The 17,372-nt window shown below is 47.6% G+C and overlaps 2 protein-coding genes across 3 annotated transcripts; one reads left to right on the top strand and one right to left on the bottom strand.

Annotated features, from left to right (window-relative positions):
* Positions 1-824: 824 nt before the first annotated feature.
* On the bottom strand, positions 825-3,752 carry THAP11 (THAP domain containing 11). The gene has a single exon (XM_031505821.3). The coding sequence runs from the start codon at positions 3,612-3,614 to the stop codon at positions 2,886-2,888; it is 729 nt and encodes a 242-aa protein (XP_031361681.1). The 5' UTR covers positions 3,615-3,752; the 3' UTR covers positions 825-2,885.
* Positions 3,753-3,823: 71 nt separating this feature from the next.
* On the top strand, positions 3,824-16,863 carry CENPT (centromere protein T). 2 transcript variants are annotated; one of them, XM_085589798.1, is made up of 14 exons: positions 3,824-3,935; positions 4,403-4,529; positions 5,051-5,144; positions 5,316-5,446; positions 6,259-6,292; positions 7,452-7,594; positions 8,061-8,486; positions 9,737-9,934; positions 11,029-11,205; positions 11,528-11,728; positions 12,387-12,474; positions 13,699-13,863; positions 14,655-14,759; positions 16,474-16,863. In XM_085589798.1, the coding sequence occupies exons 1-14, from the start codon at positions 3,861-3,863 to the stop codon at positions 16,595-16,597; spliced, it is 2,088 nt and encodes a 695-aa protein (XP_085445924.1). In that variant the 5' UTR covers positions 3,824-3,860; the 3' UTR covers positions 16,598-16,863. The 2 variants fall into 2 exon arrangements, with proteins under 2 accessions (XP_085445924.1, XP_021396844.3); XM_021541169.4 differs by lacking the exon at positions 9,737-9,934.
* Positions 16,864-17,372: the final 509 nt, after the last annotated feature.

Below are 17,372 nucleotides of genomic sequence, written 5' to 3'. Positions count from 1 at the left end.
AGCAGCGATCAGCGCTGCCCCTCCTGAGGCAGCTGCAGCCCACAGTGAGCTCTGCCCTCAGAATCCTCTTTTCCAGGCTGAACAAGCCACTCCTCACATGGCTTCCCCTCTAGATCCTTCACCATCCTCACGGCCTCCTTTGGATGCTCTGTTACAGCCTCAGACACTTCTTGTACTGTGGTGCCCAAATCTGCTCCCAGAACTCGAGGTGAGGCTGCACCAGCACAGAGCAGAGTGGGACAATCACCTCCCATCCTGCAACTGCATTTAACTGCATTCCCAGTTCAACCCAAAAATGTGATGGTAGAGGCACAGCTGAAATTTTTTGCCACATACATTTGCTTGAAACTAATAACTCGAAACCAATCTGAAACCAGGAGCTTTGGCAAGTGGAATTACAAGTTCTAAGAGAACATGCAAGATCTTTCCTACACTAGGGTGGCTCGTGGGAGGCCATGCCTCTCCTTTCTCCGCCAGGCATTAGACAGGAGAGTCATGCTGGGTAAGTCCTGGGGGAAGCCTGGTTCCCTGCTCAAATCCCTCCTGGTTGCAGAGAGCACCCTGTGACTGATGGCTCATCAAAATGGCTCCAATCTCTGCACAGGCAGGTGTGTGGTACGCTGAACTGACCTCAAACTCCTCTTCCTCACCCTACATGAATGTAAAGATAGTCCTGCTCTTCCAGCTGTGATGAATGTAAAGCCATTCCTGCTGTTCCAGCTGTGGGGCTCACAATGAATAAAAAAATGTTACAAAAGAAAAGACAAAGCTACAGCCACAACCTTTCAGAAATAGAGATATAAGCCACAAGGAGACAGGAAACGTAAGAAAACAAAATATACTTTATTAAAATTAAGCATGTTAGCACCTCAGTGTAACCTGGAGAAGTCAGTCCAGCAGGTAACCAGTCCAGCAAGGCCTAATGGCTGAACATCCTGAAGTGCATCCCGATGGTAGAAAAAGTACCATGACTGTCAGGACATGCACGTTCTGAACAAGCTCAGATGCACAACCAGCCTCGTTTGCGAGGAGGATGTTGTGCTGCCTACTGTCTTGATGGGAGCATCTAAAGCTGCTGGACCAATCACATATGTTAGATCCCATGGTGGAGCAGGTATCTGCTTGTCCTACAAAAGAAACCAAAAACAAACCCAAAACAACAGGCCAAACCGACCAAATGAAAAAATTGCCGCTAACTCAACTCGCAGAAAAATCAGTATAGCACAGAGCTGGAGAGCTACATATCAGATTGGAGAATAAATTAAACTGAAATAATGGCAAGGACTTAGTACATGGATAGACATGTAGCATCCTTACAGATGGCCATCCAACTTGGCACACACGTTAATAAAAAAATGAGCCATGCATCACATAGCAGGCTGTGACAACCTGGAGCTGAACTGGCTTCAGGACCTACAGAGAAACCTCCGGCTACAAAACCCCACGGTGCCCTTTTGTTCGGTTGTATACAGTGTTGAAGCTGATGGTTGTAAAGCTACATTAGCCAGTGTTAACAAAGATTACATAATTTCCAACTAAAGATACTTTTTACATTTAGAAAATACCTCTATAAAATTTAGTAAAAGTGACATCCCAATCTACTGAACAATGCACTCCGGTTCCAGAAGGATCTCACAGAGCCAGGGAACACCTGGGAATTCTCCCCTCGAAGGCGAATATGGGCACGCTGTGGTGAGGTGCCTTTTGTTCTCAACATCCATCGGCACTGCCACTGCCACAGGGCCGTGCTGGGGCACCAGACACTCCCCTTCTCCTCCAAACTGCTGAGGGATCTGTTCCACCAGCCAGGCTGGACGTGCATAACCAAGCCAAACCCGTGGCTTTGCTACCCTCACTCCACCCTCTTTCTAGCCAACGCTGATTTGGTTTCCTGTTGCAGAAAGAGAAGGGACTGACGCTGGCTAGAAACAGACACTACACAACCATTCCACATAGATTTGTTACAATACTCTTAAATCTTGGTTTAGAACACACAAGCAGGTTTTAGTATGGTCTTGCCTAATGTACAGATTATTAGTCATGCCAACTAGTTTAGGATTAGACAGGAAAGGTTTGCAACCACTGCAGGTAAAGTCACTTCTGTTTCATCCTGGTTCTCAGAAAGAAAGCCAAGGATTAAAATTCCAATGTGTTACAAAGCCTCCATTTCATGAGAGGGAGTCTTAAGCCAATGAGATAAACTACAGCTGTTAAGTGCCACCGTGTTCTTTGTACCAGACTGTAATCCTTACTGGTGTCAAGAGCACGGAGACATCTGTAACCAACACACACACGCTGCAGAGAAAGCAGAAACTACACGGTACGAGAACACTCTTTAATCTGGGGGTTCTGTCACTCTTGGAACAGCAGTCTTTTATGGCATCAGTAATTTACTGAAGAAACACATCACCCTGAGAGGGTTTCTAAAGCTTTCCTCCACTGAGCGAGGCTGAACGCGACATCACCGACCATCCCGCGATGGGTGCGGCGCCCATGGCAGTCGGACACGCCTTCTCCAGGGTAGTGTTGCTGTTACCTCACTTGACACAGAGCGAGTTTTATTTGCTGAAAACTGATACCCTACATCCACTTAGTGACGACTCGGGTCCCATCCACGCTACGAGCAGCGCGTTCCGACACCGCAGGCAGCGGGTTTGACGGGCCCGGTGTGAGGTGACACCGGAGATAAGGTCGGGGCAATAAGGGCGCTGATGCAATCCTGGCAGGGGAATCCTGCGGCGAGGCCTCGCCCGGCCGGCGGCTGCCGTAGCGTGGGCTGAGCCGGGCGCGGAGGGGCCGCGCTCCATCCCATCGCCGCCCTGCCCGGCACCGCAGCGAGCGCGGCGGAGGCTCCGGGATGGAGAGCCCCGCGCCGGGCCGGGCGCTCAGAGCCCGTGGCGCTTGCGGGTGCCGGCGCTGGCGGCGTGGAGCAGCCGGTCCTTCTCGCGGATCTCCTCGCGGAGCTGGGCCTCGGCCAGGCGCAGGCGGCGGATGCTGCCCTTCATCTCCTTCATCTTCACCTCCAGCAGCGCGATGATGTCGCGCTGCTCGTTCAGCTTCCTCAGCAGCTCCTCCGACGTGGTTCCCGACGACAGCGAGTACGAGTGGTCGGGGGGGCCGCCCTCCGCCGGGCTCTCCTCCCCCGCCGCCGCCGCCGCCGCCGGTACCGGCACCGGCAGCCGCACGGGGCTGGGCCCGATGGTGGCGGCGGCCCCGAGCTCCACCTGCACCGTCAGGTCGATGGGCTTCACGTCCTCGGCCGCGCCCCCTGCAGGGGCCTCGGCGGCCGCGGGGCCCTGCGGGGCGGCGGCGGCGGCGGCGGGGCGGGGGCGCCGGGCCCGCTGAGCCTTGCGCTCGTTGACGCCGCGCAGCGGGAAGATGGTGGGGACCCGCACCAGGTAGGACTTGCGGCCGCCCTGGAAGTGCTCGCTGCAGACGCGGTGGCCCGTGGTGGGCTGGAAGGTGCTGAAGCAGCCGCTGACGCCCGCCCGGGAGACGTTCTTGAGCCAGAGGCGCCGCAGCTCCTCGTCCTTGGGGAAGGTGTAGAAGTGCAGCGCCTTGTCGCGGTGCGAGTTGTTGTAGCAGCCCGGTACGCAGCAGGTGAAGCCCGGCATGGCCTCGCGGGGCGGGGGGACACTCGCGGCGAGCGGGGCGAGCGGCCCCGCCGAACTACAGCTCCCACAAGGCCCGCGCGGCCTCTCGCCGCCGCCGCCGCCGCCGCCCCGGAACTACGCGGACCACGATGCACCGCGGCGCCGGCGGAACTACCCGCCCCATGCTGCGCCGCGGCCCCTCCCGGCGCGCGCGTCTCGCGAGAGGCGGCGGGAGGCGGGAGTTGCGCGGCCGTTACCGGGCGCACCATGGCGGACGGGCGGCCCCGGGCCCGGCCCGGCCCCCGCCGCAGCGGCAGCCACAGCGCGCGGGCGGCGAACCAGGTGTGCCCCGGGGCTCTGGGGGAGACGGGAGAAAAGGAGAGTCGCTCTTGGGATCGACCATCCCGCTCTCGGTTTGAGGCAGCGGCGAGGCCTCTGAAGCAGGAGCGGGGGCCACTCCCTCAGCTGTGTTCGCCGTTAATGGTGAAGATGGGCCGAAAGCCCGGACTTTGGCGCTCGCCTCGGCGGGTTTGGGTCGCGGCTGTGCTCTGAGGCCGCTGAGGATTTTGTCCACAGCAGGGTTTTGTGCTGGTGCCCAGCTCGATGACACCCCGGGCTGAATTGTGTCCCGTCCACACGGGAAGTGCCACCGTTGTCAAAAAGCCAGCACGCGCAGTTTCTCTTTGGAATTTGGAAAAAAATCATACCGGCTTGCTATTAGGACGTGGGTGTTGGATGCTTTTGATGTGTGTGGTCTTTAATAATGAAAATGCTAGCTTTGAATTGCTTGTCTCTTGATTTCATTCTAGACTGGATTGAGTGTAGAAAATAGGAATAAACCTGTCAGAAGCACCTTGGAAAAGCAGAGACTGCCAGTGTTCCCTGATCTCAGAAATGGCACACCACGGCTTATGCTCAAGAGAGTCATGCAGAACCGTAAGTGTCTTTTTTTTAGGAGAATTGAGAACAGAAAGACTGTTTTTGTAGAGTTGAGAAAACAGGGGGTGTTCCTTGGTAGCCCATTATCCTTTCCCTGTTACACGAAACAGAAATCAAATTGTTGTTTGACTGATTTATGTGGCAGAGGAGTCAGTGCAGGACAGCTGAATGCAGGATACAGCTGTCTGAGAGACCAGGCCTTGCACTGGTGAAATCAGAGCTTTGAAAAGCCTCTTCAAAGCCCTCTTCACTTGGTCTTCTTATCCTGATGACTGAGCACATCATCCTGGTGCTGCCTGTGGCTGTAGGATTAGGTGTGAGTTGTTACTCTGCTGCAGTGCAGGGAGCCCCTGTGCTGCCACGTATCCCTGCCAGCCTTCCCAGGAGTAGAACCCAAACAGTTTTCACTAGGTCTTTATTTTAACCTGCTAGTAAATGTTATTTACAGCCTGTAATGTAGATGTGAAACCCTACTGCATTTCCAGTTGTGGAAAGGAAATGTTCTGGTTTGTTGGCAGAACCCCAAGTTTCACCGCTGGCACTTCAGATATCTAACCACGAAGTCACACAAGAAGCTCATTCAGAAGTCCCATCTAAGAGGGTTTCCAGCATGTAAGTAGTGGGGTTTTATAATTTACACTTTTATGACACTGCCAGGTAGAGCTGCAGTTTCTGTGGTGGGACTGGGGAGCAGGACTTCTCTACTTGTGTTTCAGTGATCAGAATTGCATCTTGTCGGTGGGATTATCAGAAATGCCTCTTCAGCTTGGTTTGTTTTGGTAGGGGGGAATTGCAGCTGCCAGATGTTGCTCCTCAGGACACATCTATCACTGTGTTCCACATGAAAAAGAGAAGAAAACTCAGCATTTCTGAATTTGAGAGAGCAGCAGATAGACGACTTCCCCAGTACCAAGGTAAGGCTGCAGTCAAGAATTACCTTGCTCAGTGCTGCATTTGCTGTCAGGTGGTTCTCACCTGCTCAGCTCAGTTGTCAGGAGCTGCCCAGTTGGGCAGTTGTAGGTTTGGAATCCAGATTGCAATATCTCATGCAAAGGGGACAAGCCCTCCATCCTATAAAATTTAAAATAAACCTTTTTAAGCCAAGTTCTAAGCTCTGCCACAACTGTGTATAATTTTTTGGCTACTTTTGCAACTTGGTGCTTTTTGAGTTTTTGAAGTGTCTCCAGAGGAAGTAATCCCTGTCTTCTTCTTGGTTCTAGAAACTTTAAAATACAAGCAGCTGCATACATTCCATTGCAATGATATAAAATAATGATAAAGTTCTTTGTGAGGAGAAAAGGTTTGAGTTCCAGTTTCATCAAGAGTCTGTGGAATAGTTATCTTAGTTTCTAAAACTCCAGGTGTGTTTGGGTTGTGTTGCCGAAGGGTGCTTGTGACCAAGACATAACATCTTGTCATCAGTGTGGTACAATTAAAAGTATTAAATCTGCAGGTATATGCATGCCATGGTAAATTTTAATTGAAATAAATGAAATGTCTTTCTTACCCTTTCATAAATTGCATTTTAGATTTCTAATATGCAATTCTGAAATGTAGACAATAAATAGTCAAGTGACCCCATTATCCAATTCTGTTTGCACCAAAGTATGGTGTTCGAGGATTGTAGCGTGGCTGGCTCTGAAAAGAGGAGGATCCATTGAGATGTTCCTGTAGCCTGTTGTGTAAAGGGTAATTTCTCAACTAATGTGCCATCAACTTTTTCTAGCTCAGTCAACGTTGGACAGAACAATTATGGCTCGGTGAGTTTCACCTAAAATGTCTTAACTTCTGTCTGTCCTGGGTATGATCACATCTGGAGGGGTGAAGAACAGTGCAGATGCCTGGGTTCATGTTCAAGACCTGCGTTAGTGTTAGCAATAGCAGAAGCATCTGCCCCTTTGCTGATGGAATTTGAAGGTGTTGCACCACACACCTTTTGATTTTCAGAAACTGTGGCTCTGCACTGTATGCCTGGGTTGGTCTAGCTTGTATTGCTACTATTGCTCCTCTTTTTACTTGCTTGGATCATTCCTTTTTTCCTTTTGCTCTCATGGTTCCAGCAGTACATCAGTATATCTTAGAATATGTAAATCACTACACAGTATACCTTAGAATATTATCCCTGCCTGTTCATAGTTTTTTCACATCAGTTGCACCTGTGCAGTATTTTCTGGACTTTAAAAGCTTTTTATTGAGTCAACGTACTTCCTAGTGTTGCCTGTGTACTTTGCAGATGACCCTGGCCAGAATCAGTACATTACTTCACCTTTCTCACTGCAGCCCTTGCCTGAGGTGACACACAAGATGCTTTTTGGGGCTGGCTTTTGTACTTCTATCTTTGAACCTCTGAAGCCCCTTTTTAATTGGGTTGCCTAGAGAAAGGGACAGGAGATCATTGAGCATGGTCAATCTTCAGGCTGCAAAACACCTGCAGTGAGAAATATCTTGTCCTATGCTTTAGGTGTTGCTATCAGCTTTCATCTTAGTCACAGTGTGTTGGTAGCTGTACTTTACTGAGAGTATTGATAGCAAGTAGATTCTTAAACTTATTGGGAAGTCCTCCTACTACCCCATTGTCATTTAGGGTATATCTTTACTCTGAATATTTTTTTTCCCTTTTTTTTTTTTGTTATTTTAAGATTTTTTTTTTTAATTCCTGGCCCTTTTGTCAGCTGTAGTGTTGCAGTGTCTCAGGGAGGCTTTAAAACAGTCTGCTTCCTGATCTCTGTGACACATATCCTGATGTTGGGTGATAGTATGAAAATAAACAATTAATTTAAAGAATGAATATAATATTCAAGGGTCTTTTGGGGAAATTTCCCCTAGTTCTGCAAAATGTGTCATTGTTAGTGCCATCATGTCTGTATTCTGAGGGTGAAGGTGGAGTGTGTGATTTTGACAATTTTTCCCCTCTTACAGATCCTTTCGTATGTCTGTGGGTTCCTTGCTGGCCCCAGACACCGTAGAAAAGAGGGGCTTGCTCCGGAGGCCCAAAACCCGCAAGGCTGTTGACATGCAAGAGTTTGAAGGCAGAGTGGAACAGAACATGCTGAAGAACAAAGGTTTCTTTAGTGATGTTATTTCTCTTTTGGGAGGCAGAACCTTATGTTAAAGGGGCTTTTAGAAGCATTTACTGAAGCATGGTCTGTATTTTAGAATTTGAAATTTACTAACACATTCACAGAAATAGAGTGGGATTTGGGAGGTAAGATTAGAATGAGGTTCTGCCTCAGCAGTTCCTTTGATTCTATGCACTTAAATATGTACTTTGCCTGGTTTTGTCATTTAAACCACAGGAATTGTTTGGGATGATCTTCATCTGTGGGTACTGAGGTCTCTGTTGTTTGGCAGGGAGAGTTGTTGGCACAGAAGTGGGGTCATACTGTGTCAGTGTTTGATCTGTTGAGGAGGAGTAAAATTTGGTTGAATGACTTAAATAATGAATTACACAAGTTCTGGTACTACAGTATGTCCCTATGACCTTGATCAGTTTTTCACACAAAATTTGTTTTAAAACTTTCTCAACAGGACGGAACGATCTTGTGGACTCACTGTCTGCATCTGGGATTCAAACAAGCATCCTGACAAGTGATGCAGAAATTATGATGAACAGCACAGAGCTCTTTGTTCAGCCCCAGCTGGATGGAGACAGCCAAAGTAAATTGCCTGCTCTTGAACCCCAGCTGTCAGATTCAAAAACTTCAGCACAGAGGAGCCTGATTTCTGATGCAGATCAAGAAGAAGCAAGGCTGGAGGGCCGGGTATCCAGTGTGAGCACAAACCAGGGAAGGACCCAAAGATACTCCAAGAGCTCAAGCCTTGATGAGCATGTTGACAGAATGACTCATTTATCTCCAGAAACTCCTGAAAAACAGAGAGAAGAAAAGCTGGATCATTCCCAGCAGAGTAACCCCATGACAGAGATTTCTTTTACTGAAGAAGAGGTCGTTTGCTGTGAGTACTATGGGTGAAGGCTTAGCAGGTGTTGTCTGAACTCACACAGTGGTTGAGGTAGAAAGGGACCGCAAGGTTATTTTCTCCAACCCTTCTGCTCTGGCAGGGCTACAAAGAGCAGGTTGCTCAGGATCCTGTCTAAATGGCTCGTATGAGTCTGTAAGGGTAATGACTGCAAACTGTCTTCCTTATGTTTGGATGGAGCATCCCATGTTCCATGCTGTGCCAGTTGCCTTTTTTCTTGGCACTGGGCATCACTGGGAAGAGTCTGGCTCTCTCTGCCTTACACCCTACCTTCTGACACTTGTATATATTGGTAAGATCTGCCCTAAGCTGCCTCTTCTCTAGGCTGAACAGTCCCAGCTCTCTCAGCCTTTCCTTCCAGGAGTGATGCTTCAGTCCCTTAACTGTCCTGGTGGGCCTTTGCTGGGCTCTCCACTGTGTCCATCTCTCCTTTGTCCTGGGACCCCAGAAGTGGGCACTCTAAATTGGTCACAAAAAATACGGAGATAATATGTGGGACGTGTAGACAGACTTGGAAGGAATCTCTGGAAGTTCCTAGTCCATACCTTCGCTGTGGTATGGTCATTTATTTGTCACAGCCAACCTCTCCATTGTCTCCAGGGCTTTAAAAATCTTTAGACAGAGGCAGTTGCCTCCCTGCTCACTCTGTACCAGTGCTTTGCGGTTCCTATTGTTTGCCAGTTTTTCCCTGGTACCTCTCCTTGGCATTCATTTCCCTGGCCTTGTCCTGGTTGTGTAAATGGGAGCACATTTTCCTCACACTGTTTGGACCAGGCAAAAGTTGTTTTGAAAGGACAAAGGAAGGAATCAACAGAAAAAGGTTAGTTGCTCAGAGCAGCTTCAATAGCAGGCATTTTTAGGACAAAGGGATAGATAATGCAGAGTGTGGAGGATGTGGAACAGGGGACTGGATCCAATGAGGGGAGTGAGCAGATCTTTAAGATGCTGGAGTTAATAAGGCATTAATATCGGAAGTTAATGGTGGCATAGTTCTGCTCTACCACAGGAGGCTGCTGGTGGTGCTGCTCCTCAGTGTCAACTGAAAAACAGTTGCAAAGATTTTTCCAACTGGTTCCTAAGATTTGATGCCATCTCCCCAAACTGCGTGAAGTGCATACAAGTGTTTCTTGTGTGTCTTCTCCCTCCTTGGTTGTTTTTTTATTTACTAGGAAAGCTAAAAGAAAATTCAAAAAGCTGCCAGGAGACACATTAATGATCTGTTTTAGCTCTTTATAGATGGAGTTCCCCTCTGCCTTCCAAAGGTTCAAGTACAAATTTGGGATCCCTAGTCACTGTAAATGTTTCCAGGATGTGTTTTAAACAAGTTGTGTCCTGTATAACTGAAGACCTAGACATAAGTGATACAGAAGAAGAGGTGATTAAGACAGTGAATGGAGTGGAACAGGAAAAGATTTCCCAAGAGGGTGAGAAGTACTTTCATTGTAGAAAGGGAATGGAGTATAATCCGATTTAAACATAGTTTTTAGGTGACTTGTAACATAAGACTTAACTTTACTCAGAGTAAAATAAGACTTAATTGAACAGTAGATGCTGGAAATAATTTAATTCAAGACATACTAGAAATACTTGGACATTTCCAGACAAGTTCTCTGAAAGTGGGCTGTGACTGGAAGTGGAGTAAAAGTTCCTATGTTTTGTCATATCTGTACTACTGCTCAGCTTCCCATAGGAAAGATGAAGAGCTCTCATCTGGCTAATCTAAGCTAGTTAATCACACACTTGTACTTTCCAGTGTGAAAATTCCAAATTGCTGGAGAGGATGGTAAAAGTGCAGTTTGACAGCTTTTAGTTCTGGACTCAGCCAAGATCTCCAAATCCTTTAGCAAGTGACAGCATTGTCATGTGTGTCATGATGTCAGAGTGCCCAATTTTCACAAAGTTATTACCTCTGTGGGTTTCTGCTTAACTGAGCTGCATAGTAACAGATATGTGGACTATATATGTAGTATAAAGGAAAAAGGAATACTTAAGTAGTCAATAGCTCAAGTTTTTAAACACAAGCAAGTCATGTGTCTTTATATTTCTCATCCTGCGTGCCAGAGGCTTGTCCTGGATGGTTAAAACCACTCTAGGCTCTCTTCTCTCTACAATGGAATATATCTCTTACGAAATCGTTTATTCAGAATAATGGAGGAAATTATGAGTAGAATCTAAGCACAAACTCCAGGTATTGTTAGATTTAAAGGAAAATAAATTGCTCTTTTACACAATTACCAGAATTGAAAATGGCCCTAGAGATGGCAGATCTGGAAGAGCTCTGCTTACTGTAAAATTCCTTCATTGAGATCTGATGGGCCCCTAATTAAGTGGCTGTGGAGCAAACAGAGGAAAAGTTGGGCATTTCTCAGCTGTGAAGGGAGCTGTATCTGCTTTTCTTATTTGCAGCTTATGGCTGAGTTTATTTATCACAAATTCTAGTGGTGGTTGAACTGGGTGTGCTGGTGGTTGGTTGGGGTTATTTTGTAGGTAAGATGTATAATAGAATTTCTTATTTTAGCTGCAGAACGTGGTGCAAGTGCTGTACATTCTGAACATTTGGAGAAAAAACTGTCTGAAAAAGCAGAATTGCAGATAACTGCAGCGCAGGACAGCAGAGGTGAAACAGAAATGGCTCCTTCAGCAGGAGAGGAACTGGAAGAAGGCAGCATTGGAGCCCACAGGTCTCCCAGAGCTGGTGAGGACATCTCTAATGCTGGCAGCTCTCTGTAGTGCCAGAGTGCTCTCATGCTGCATGACTGGCATCAGTGCTGAGAGAGGGTTAACTTCCTTTGTTTTCTGGAATCTGGGCTAATTACTGGGGAAATATCAAACTGATTTTGTCATTTTAAGCTGGAAGACTACATTTTATTTAAAGGTAAACCAAAATTTGATTTAGTTGGCAGTAGTATGGAGAAATGTGTAGTTAAAGCAGGTATCTTTGATTAAAATTTACTAGTGGAAGTTCCAGAATCAGGCAAAGATATTTGTTCACTGGTTTATTTTTCCTGTTTTGGAAGGTGAGATTACCAGAGGCATTGGAGCTGAAAGTGTGGCCAGGCACTCTCATGCCTTTTCCTCATCTGATAAACCTGAGATGACTCCATTAAATGAAGCTGATGAACAAGAAGATATACTACAGGACCAGGCTATGACGATAAATTTGGATAGTACAGTAGAAGAGCCTGCTGAGGATGAAGTTGAACACCCTGCAAGTCAAGGTAAGGAAGCTGCTCAGCACTTCTGTTAATAGTGGTTTGTTTTTTTTTTCCTGCTCTCACTTGTTAAGAAGTGAAGAAGTTCAAGAGTGGAGTTAAAGAAAATGCAGATTAGACTTGGAGGAAACCATGGTTTCATAGCAGAGAACAGGTGAGATGCTGATAACAGGAGCCTTGCCTGGAGAGAGTTGTGCAAATCTGCAAACAGGGAGAAGTTTATAGTCTGGCCCTTGTAATGTGACTCTAGCTCAGCTTGTCCCTTTGTTCAGGAGAATTTGCCAGTGGCTTAGCAAGATGACAGAGGTACCTTCTAGACTTTGAAGTTCTCTATGGTTAAAAAGGCAACCTAATTTAACCCAGCTGTCAGCCACTGCAGCCTGGTCCTGAGCGTGTGTCCCTGCAGCCTGGCCAGCCAGCTGGGCCAGCACAGGGCCCCAAGGGAAGCCATGAGTCTGAGTGCCAGGAGCTGTGGGGAGTGGCACTGCAGCAGCCAGCAGCAGTGCTGGCTCAGGGTGCTGTGGGGCACAGCCAGAGCTTGGGCAGTGTGACCAGGACCAGGCAGGGGGGGGAGCTGGCTGGGTTTTTGTCTGCTGTGGCAGCACTGCTTGCTCCAGGAGTTCTGGAAAGAGACTTCAGTTCCTTCAGTACTTTTTTTCCCCAGAGGTTTCCATGAAGACTCCTGCGTTTGTCCGTGCTCCGGCGCAAAAACTCCTGTCAACGCCACGTGTTGCAAAACCTGCTGCTCCAAGGTAAGCCTAAGCCATGTCCAGCAGTGGCCAGGCAGAGGTGGGGCTGAGGCAGAGCAGTGCTGAAGTCTTTGAGTGAATGTCAGTGCTCTTCCAGAGCAGGTCTGGTGCTTTTCAGTGAACATTGTTGTAATATTTTCTGTGCTAAGGCCAAAACTTTTCCTAGGAGTTTTCCAGCTGGTAAGCCACTCTGGAGCCATAGACTCCAGTAAGGGATGCAGAGGCCCCTGCAGAAGAGGGGGAATTACAGATGGCAAGACACTGATCACATGGAACGACATAGTTGTATTGACTGCAGAAGCCTAAAGCTGTGTGCAGTTGCCATGTGCTGATTAAAATGAAGCTCTTTTTAGAGGCAGAAAGTGAACCTGTCCTCTGCATTACTCCGAATTAGTTAACATTTGCACCCTCTTGACTAGAAATTTGGCTTCATCAGAACCACTAACAGTGGGGCCTAGGGAACAGGAGGAAATTCCTAGCCCATGATTTTAGAGCTTTGTCCATTAAAGCAATAAACAAGAAGACAAAATCCTTTTGCCCATGTATGGGTGGACTGGAGACAGTCAGGTGATCCACACACCTTCTCTGGGGTTTTGCATATGTTAGCCTGAGCTTGTAGTTTTTTTCTGTTGTTTTCCAATTATGTTCTGAGTGAATCCATGGGCTTCACTTAACTCTTCCATATTACATTTTTTCCTATTTTAGAATGGAAAACAATTGTTATTTCCTTTAGGACTTACAGTCTTGTTTAATGGTGGGGTAGGAAACCCTACAACCCACAAAAAAAGCCCCCATTGAAGTTCTTAACAGTGTAGAAGGATTTCCTGCAAAGCAGCCTCCCCTGTCCAAAGATGCAGAGGTGACCTGTGGTGCCTCAAACTTTGTGCACTACTTTAAAGGGAATGCTGCAGGGATGCAGTGGAAACTGCAGTCAGGTATTGGAGAGAACTCCACTTTGCTGACAGTGTGTTACATGAGCATTCTGGAATCAAGGAACCTTGAGCCTGGATTGCTTCTCTCAAGGCCATGATGCCACATGAAGTGTTTGCAAACTGCCCTGTGTGGGCACAGGAGTTTTGAAGAATTGGGAGGGAGAAAGAATTAAGAGCTCAGGGTAGTTTTTATCCCTTCCAGTTCAGCTTAGGGTTTCTCCAAACTCAACCTGGTGTTCTCTGCCTCTCCCTTGTTCATTCAATGTGTGAATTTTTTTTTCAATTTTCCTCAAAGTTCTCCCCTGAAGCTGCTGAAGCTTAAGACAGTTCCAAAGAAATTGAGAACATCCGAGAAGAAACCACGGGAGCCTCAAATACCAAGGAGTTTGATAAAGGAGATATTCAGACATTTTGCTAAAATGCCAGTAACCAGAGATGCATTCCAAATTGTTGAAAAATGGTATGTAGCAACAAACTGCTCTTTCCAATATTTTTACTGTTGAGTTTTTTTTTCTTTCTGTTCTTCCCTGAAGTAATAAACATGTTGGAAGTGCTGCTGACAAGCTGACGGCCCTCTCTCTTCAGCTGGAAAGTCTTGAGAGGCCTGATAAAAACAGGCAGAAATGTGCCAGGTGCTGTGTGTTGCTGTGTGTGTATCTGATCAGCACTGCCTTTCAGGAGCATCTGGGTTTTGTCCCAACAAATTTTAGCAGTCAGAGTCTTGTCTTTATCAATTTCCATGGGCAAGATGGCTCTGGACAGTGGTGATTGTGCTGGGCACAGTGAGGTTGTGCAGTGTTCCATTGGAATCCAGGTTTCTCAGCTTTTTGAATCTTTAGATCTTGTTACCTTCATGAGTAAAATTGTGTATTGTTTGAAGACTTGTTATGGTTTGACACAAATTCTTTTTCCGTGTCAAACCACAACAAGACTGTCACTGCAGCAGCCAATACCTGACCCTCAGTGCTGATTTCTCTGCCACTGGTGTCAAGCCCTGTTCCTGCACGTGTGGGAAGTTTGGGAAAGGTTCTGGTTGTGCAGCTGTTTCACAGCTGTCTTGGCAGTGAAGTTCCAGGGAGCCTGAGCTGAGAAGCCAAGCTTTGTTCATGGGCTGGAGAGTTTCTTCTTCCCAGTTTTCCCTGGCGGGCTGTGACCTGCACAATGTGCAGCTCTAGTGCAGCATGCCCTGCAGAAGGGGCTGAGTAGCTGGTGTTCACACGCTCCACAGTCTGCTTTGATTTCCCCCCTCAGCTCTGAGAGATACTTCAAGCAGCTGAGCAATGATCTGGAAGCTTACACCCACCACGCAGGGAGGAAGACAGTGGTGGCAGCTGACCTGGAAGTCCTCATGAGAAGGTAAATGAAGGGTTGTTACTAATCTGCACTAGTGTTTGGTGGTCTTTTATAGCCCAGTAACACCTGGTTGTTGCCAGAATGTGCACTAGCAGTGTTTGCATAGTAAGTGTGGGACTGGGATTTACTCTGAGACCACTTCTGTCCCAGGAGCATCCCTGGCCTTGGGTTGCACCACTTGGTGATGGTGGAAGGGCAAGAGGAAGTAGTGAGGGGTTCTGAGTGCAACAAGTCATCTGAGGAACCAAGAGGAGAGGGATTTGTGTAAGGGTGAAGCAGTAATGTTTGGAGAATGTGTAGAAGAAGTACAGAAATGCTAAGAGGGAGGCTGGGCTGCACTATGTGCGTCCTCGAGTGAGGTTTTTGCTAAAATCGTCTAAAACTGACATTGTGAGCATTTTCACATGTCCTGCTGTCTGTTTTGGTGACTTGCTCTTCCAAACAAAATACACTCTTCCTGCTGCTGCCCAAGCTGATACTTGGGATCCAAACTGACAGTTCCTCTCGAGAGCAGGAGAAAGAGCCCCCAGCCTGGGTGGGCAGGGCTGGCCTCTCCTAGCAGTGACATTCCTGGACAGCAGCCTGGAAGAAGTGTTCTCCGAGCTGCCTCACTGTTTTCTGTCCTCTGCACATTCACAGCTGCCCCGTCTCCTGCCTGGATTTACTTTGTTCTGTGACTGAAACACAAGGAATTTATTCTTGGGTTAGAAGCCCTTGTGAGGCCTGAAGCAATCCACCACTTTTCATTTAAAGTCATTACTCTGGGTGGTTGTTTTTAATCTCCACTGGAAGTTTCAAGTGTGATTTTAAAGTCACCTGGGGGATAGTACAGGGCACAGCTGATGACACTGGTTTTGCATGGGCCTCTGTAGGTGAGCTGATGCTGTGGCTTACAAAGAATAATCTGTTGCTGTCCTTACCCAGAGATTTTGCTTTCCCAGCTGACAGGTGTGTGCTGAGGTGGGTATGAACAGGCCAGGAGGCACAATGGGTTACTTGTCCTGGTTTGAGAATTCAATGTACTTGTTGCTTCACCTTTTCTAGATGTCTTTATGCCTTTTTACTGCCTCATAAAGAGATCAGGAATTGTTGCTGGCTCATGCATGAGAACAGCAGCTCTGTTCCTTCCACATGGGAGGTGTGAATAAATGTTGCACTTTCTTTCTTTTTGCAAAACTGGGAGATGTTGATTTTTTCAGGCCAGTCACCTAAATGGTGTACAGGAAAACTCCATGGCCTACACAGTTGGCAAATGTGAGGCCAATTCTATTTAACACCTCTGGGTTGTGACTATAAAAAAATCTGTGTACTGAGCTATTTCCTTCTGTCACATCATTCTGTGCACGTCTTCAAAGGGTAGAATTTATCCCATGGTAGGTGGATTGTGAATTTAAAAAGCAATGAGCCTCTACTTTGGTCCTGATCAATATAGATGAAAATCCCCATGGTAAACAGTGGGAAGCTCTGTGGGAAGCTGCTCTGCAGGAGCCCTCTGGGTCTGTCTGCTCTGCTGTGTGGGCAATCCTGGCATTGCACCATGCACAGGAGCTGAGATGCTGCCTGCAAACACGAGTCTGGAGCTGTTTGTCACAAAGCAGTCAGAGCATTTCAGCTCTTAAATGCAAAAACATCACTGCAAGAAAACTTTACTCTGATACTGAGTGGAAGCACATTTCACTAACAACCCTTGTTTCTTCCCTGCTCTCTCTGGCCAAAGGCAGGGGCTGGTGACAGACAAGATGCCGATGAACGTGCTGATCGAGCGCTTCCTCCCTCTGGAGTACCGCAAGCTCCTCATTCCCGTGGCAGTGAGTGGAAATAAAGTGATCCCCTGCAAGTGAAGGTGCAGGGCTTGGCCCTGTGGGTGGGCTGGTGGGCTGCTCCCAGGGGCTGCCTGTGCCTTGTGCTATGTCACTGCTCCAGGGGATGCTTTGCCACATGTAACCAGTGAGGCAGCCACTGCTGGATGCTCTCCTGAGTGGAGGCAGGTTGTGCTGTGGCCACCACACCACCCTACTGGGTCTCACCAGCCTTTGTGACACGCAATTTGACTATACATTGTTTTATACGTTACCTTTGAATACTTGTAAATAAAATGTTATGTGCATTTTTTGTGATGCCAGTGAGCTGAGAGGCTCCTGCATTGTGGTGTTCAAATTGTTCCTAGCAGGCATTTGGCTGTGTGGGTGCTGTTCATGCCAGCCATGGTGCCCCCTTGTTTTCCACTGCTGTTCCTGTACAGGAAGTTGCTGCATGGAGGAGCTGGTCCATGCTGTGCTCCTCACACAAAACAAAACTTTTGTGTGGTTGTACTGTTTCCAGGAGCCTAAACCACACCAGGAATGAGATCTGACACAGCAAAGAGTGCCAAGGATTGAGACTTTGTAGAATAGTTCAGAAGCTGGGAAAGAATAATGCCTGTCACATGTACCAGTTGCAGAGATGGAGATGGATATTGGCCTTTCTCTTCAGGGTCCTTCTGGGCAGTCAGTGTGACACGGGTTGTTTTTCCCCATCTGAGGCTGTCCTAAATCCTGCTGCAGGTATGGATCCTCCCCTCTGGGTTGTGCTGTGTGTGCAGGAGAGCTTCCTCAAACTACAGCCAGGTGGCACAAT

Source organism: Lonchura striata, chromosome 11 (genome assembly GCF_050655825.1).
Source record: "Lonchura striata isolate lonStrDom1 chromosome 11, ASM5065582v1, whole genome shotgun sequence".
Taxonomy (NCBI): domain Eukaryota; kingdom Metazoa; phylum Chordata; class Aves; order Passeriformes; family Estrildidae; genus Lonchura; species Lonchura striata.
The sequence above is the reverse complement of the archived record's forward strand: the minus strand, read 5'-3'. Positions and strand labels throughout refer to the sequence as shown.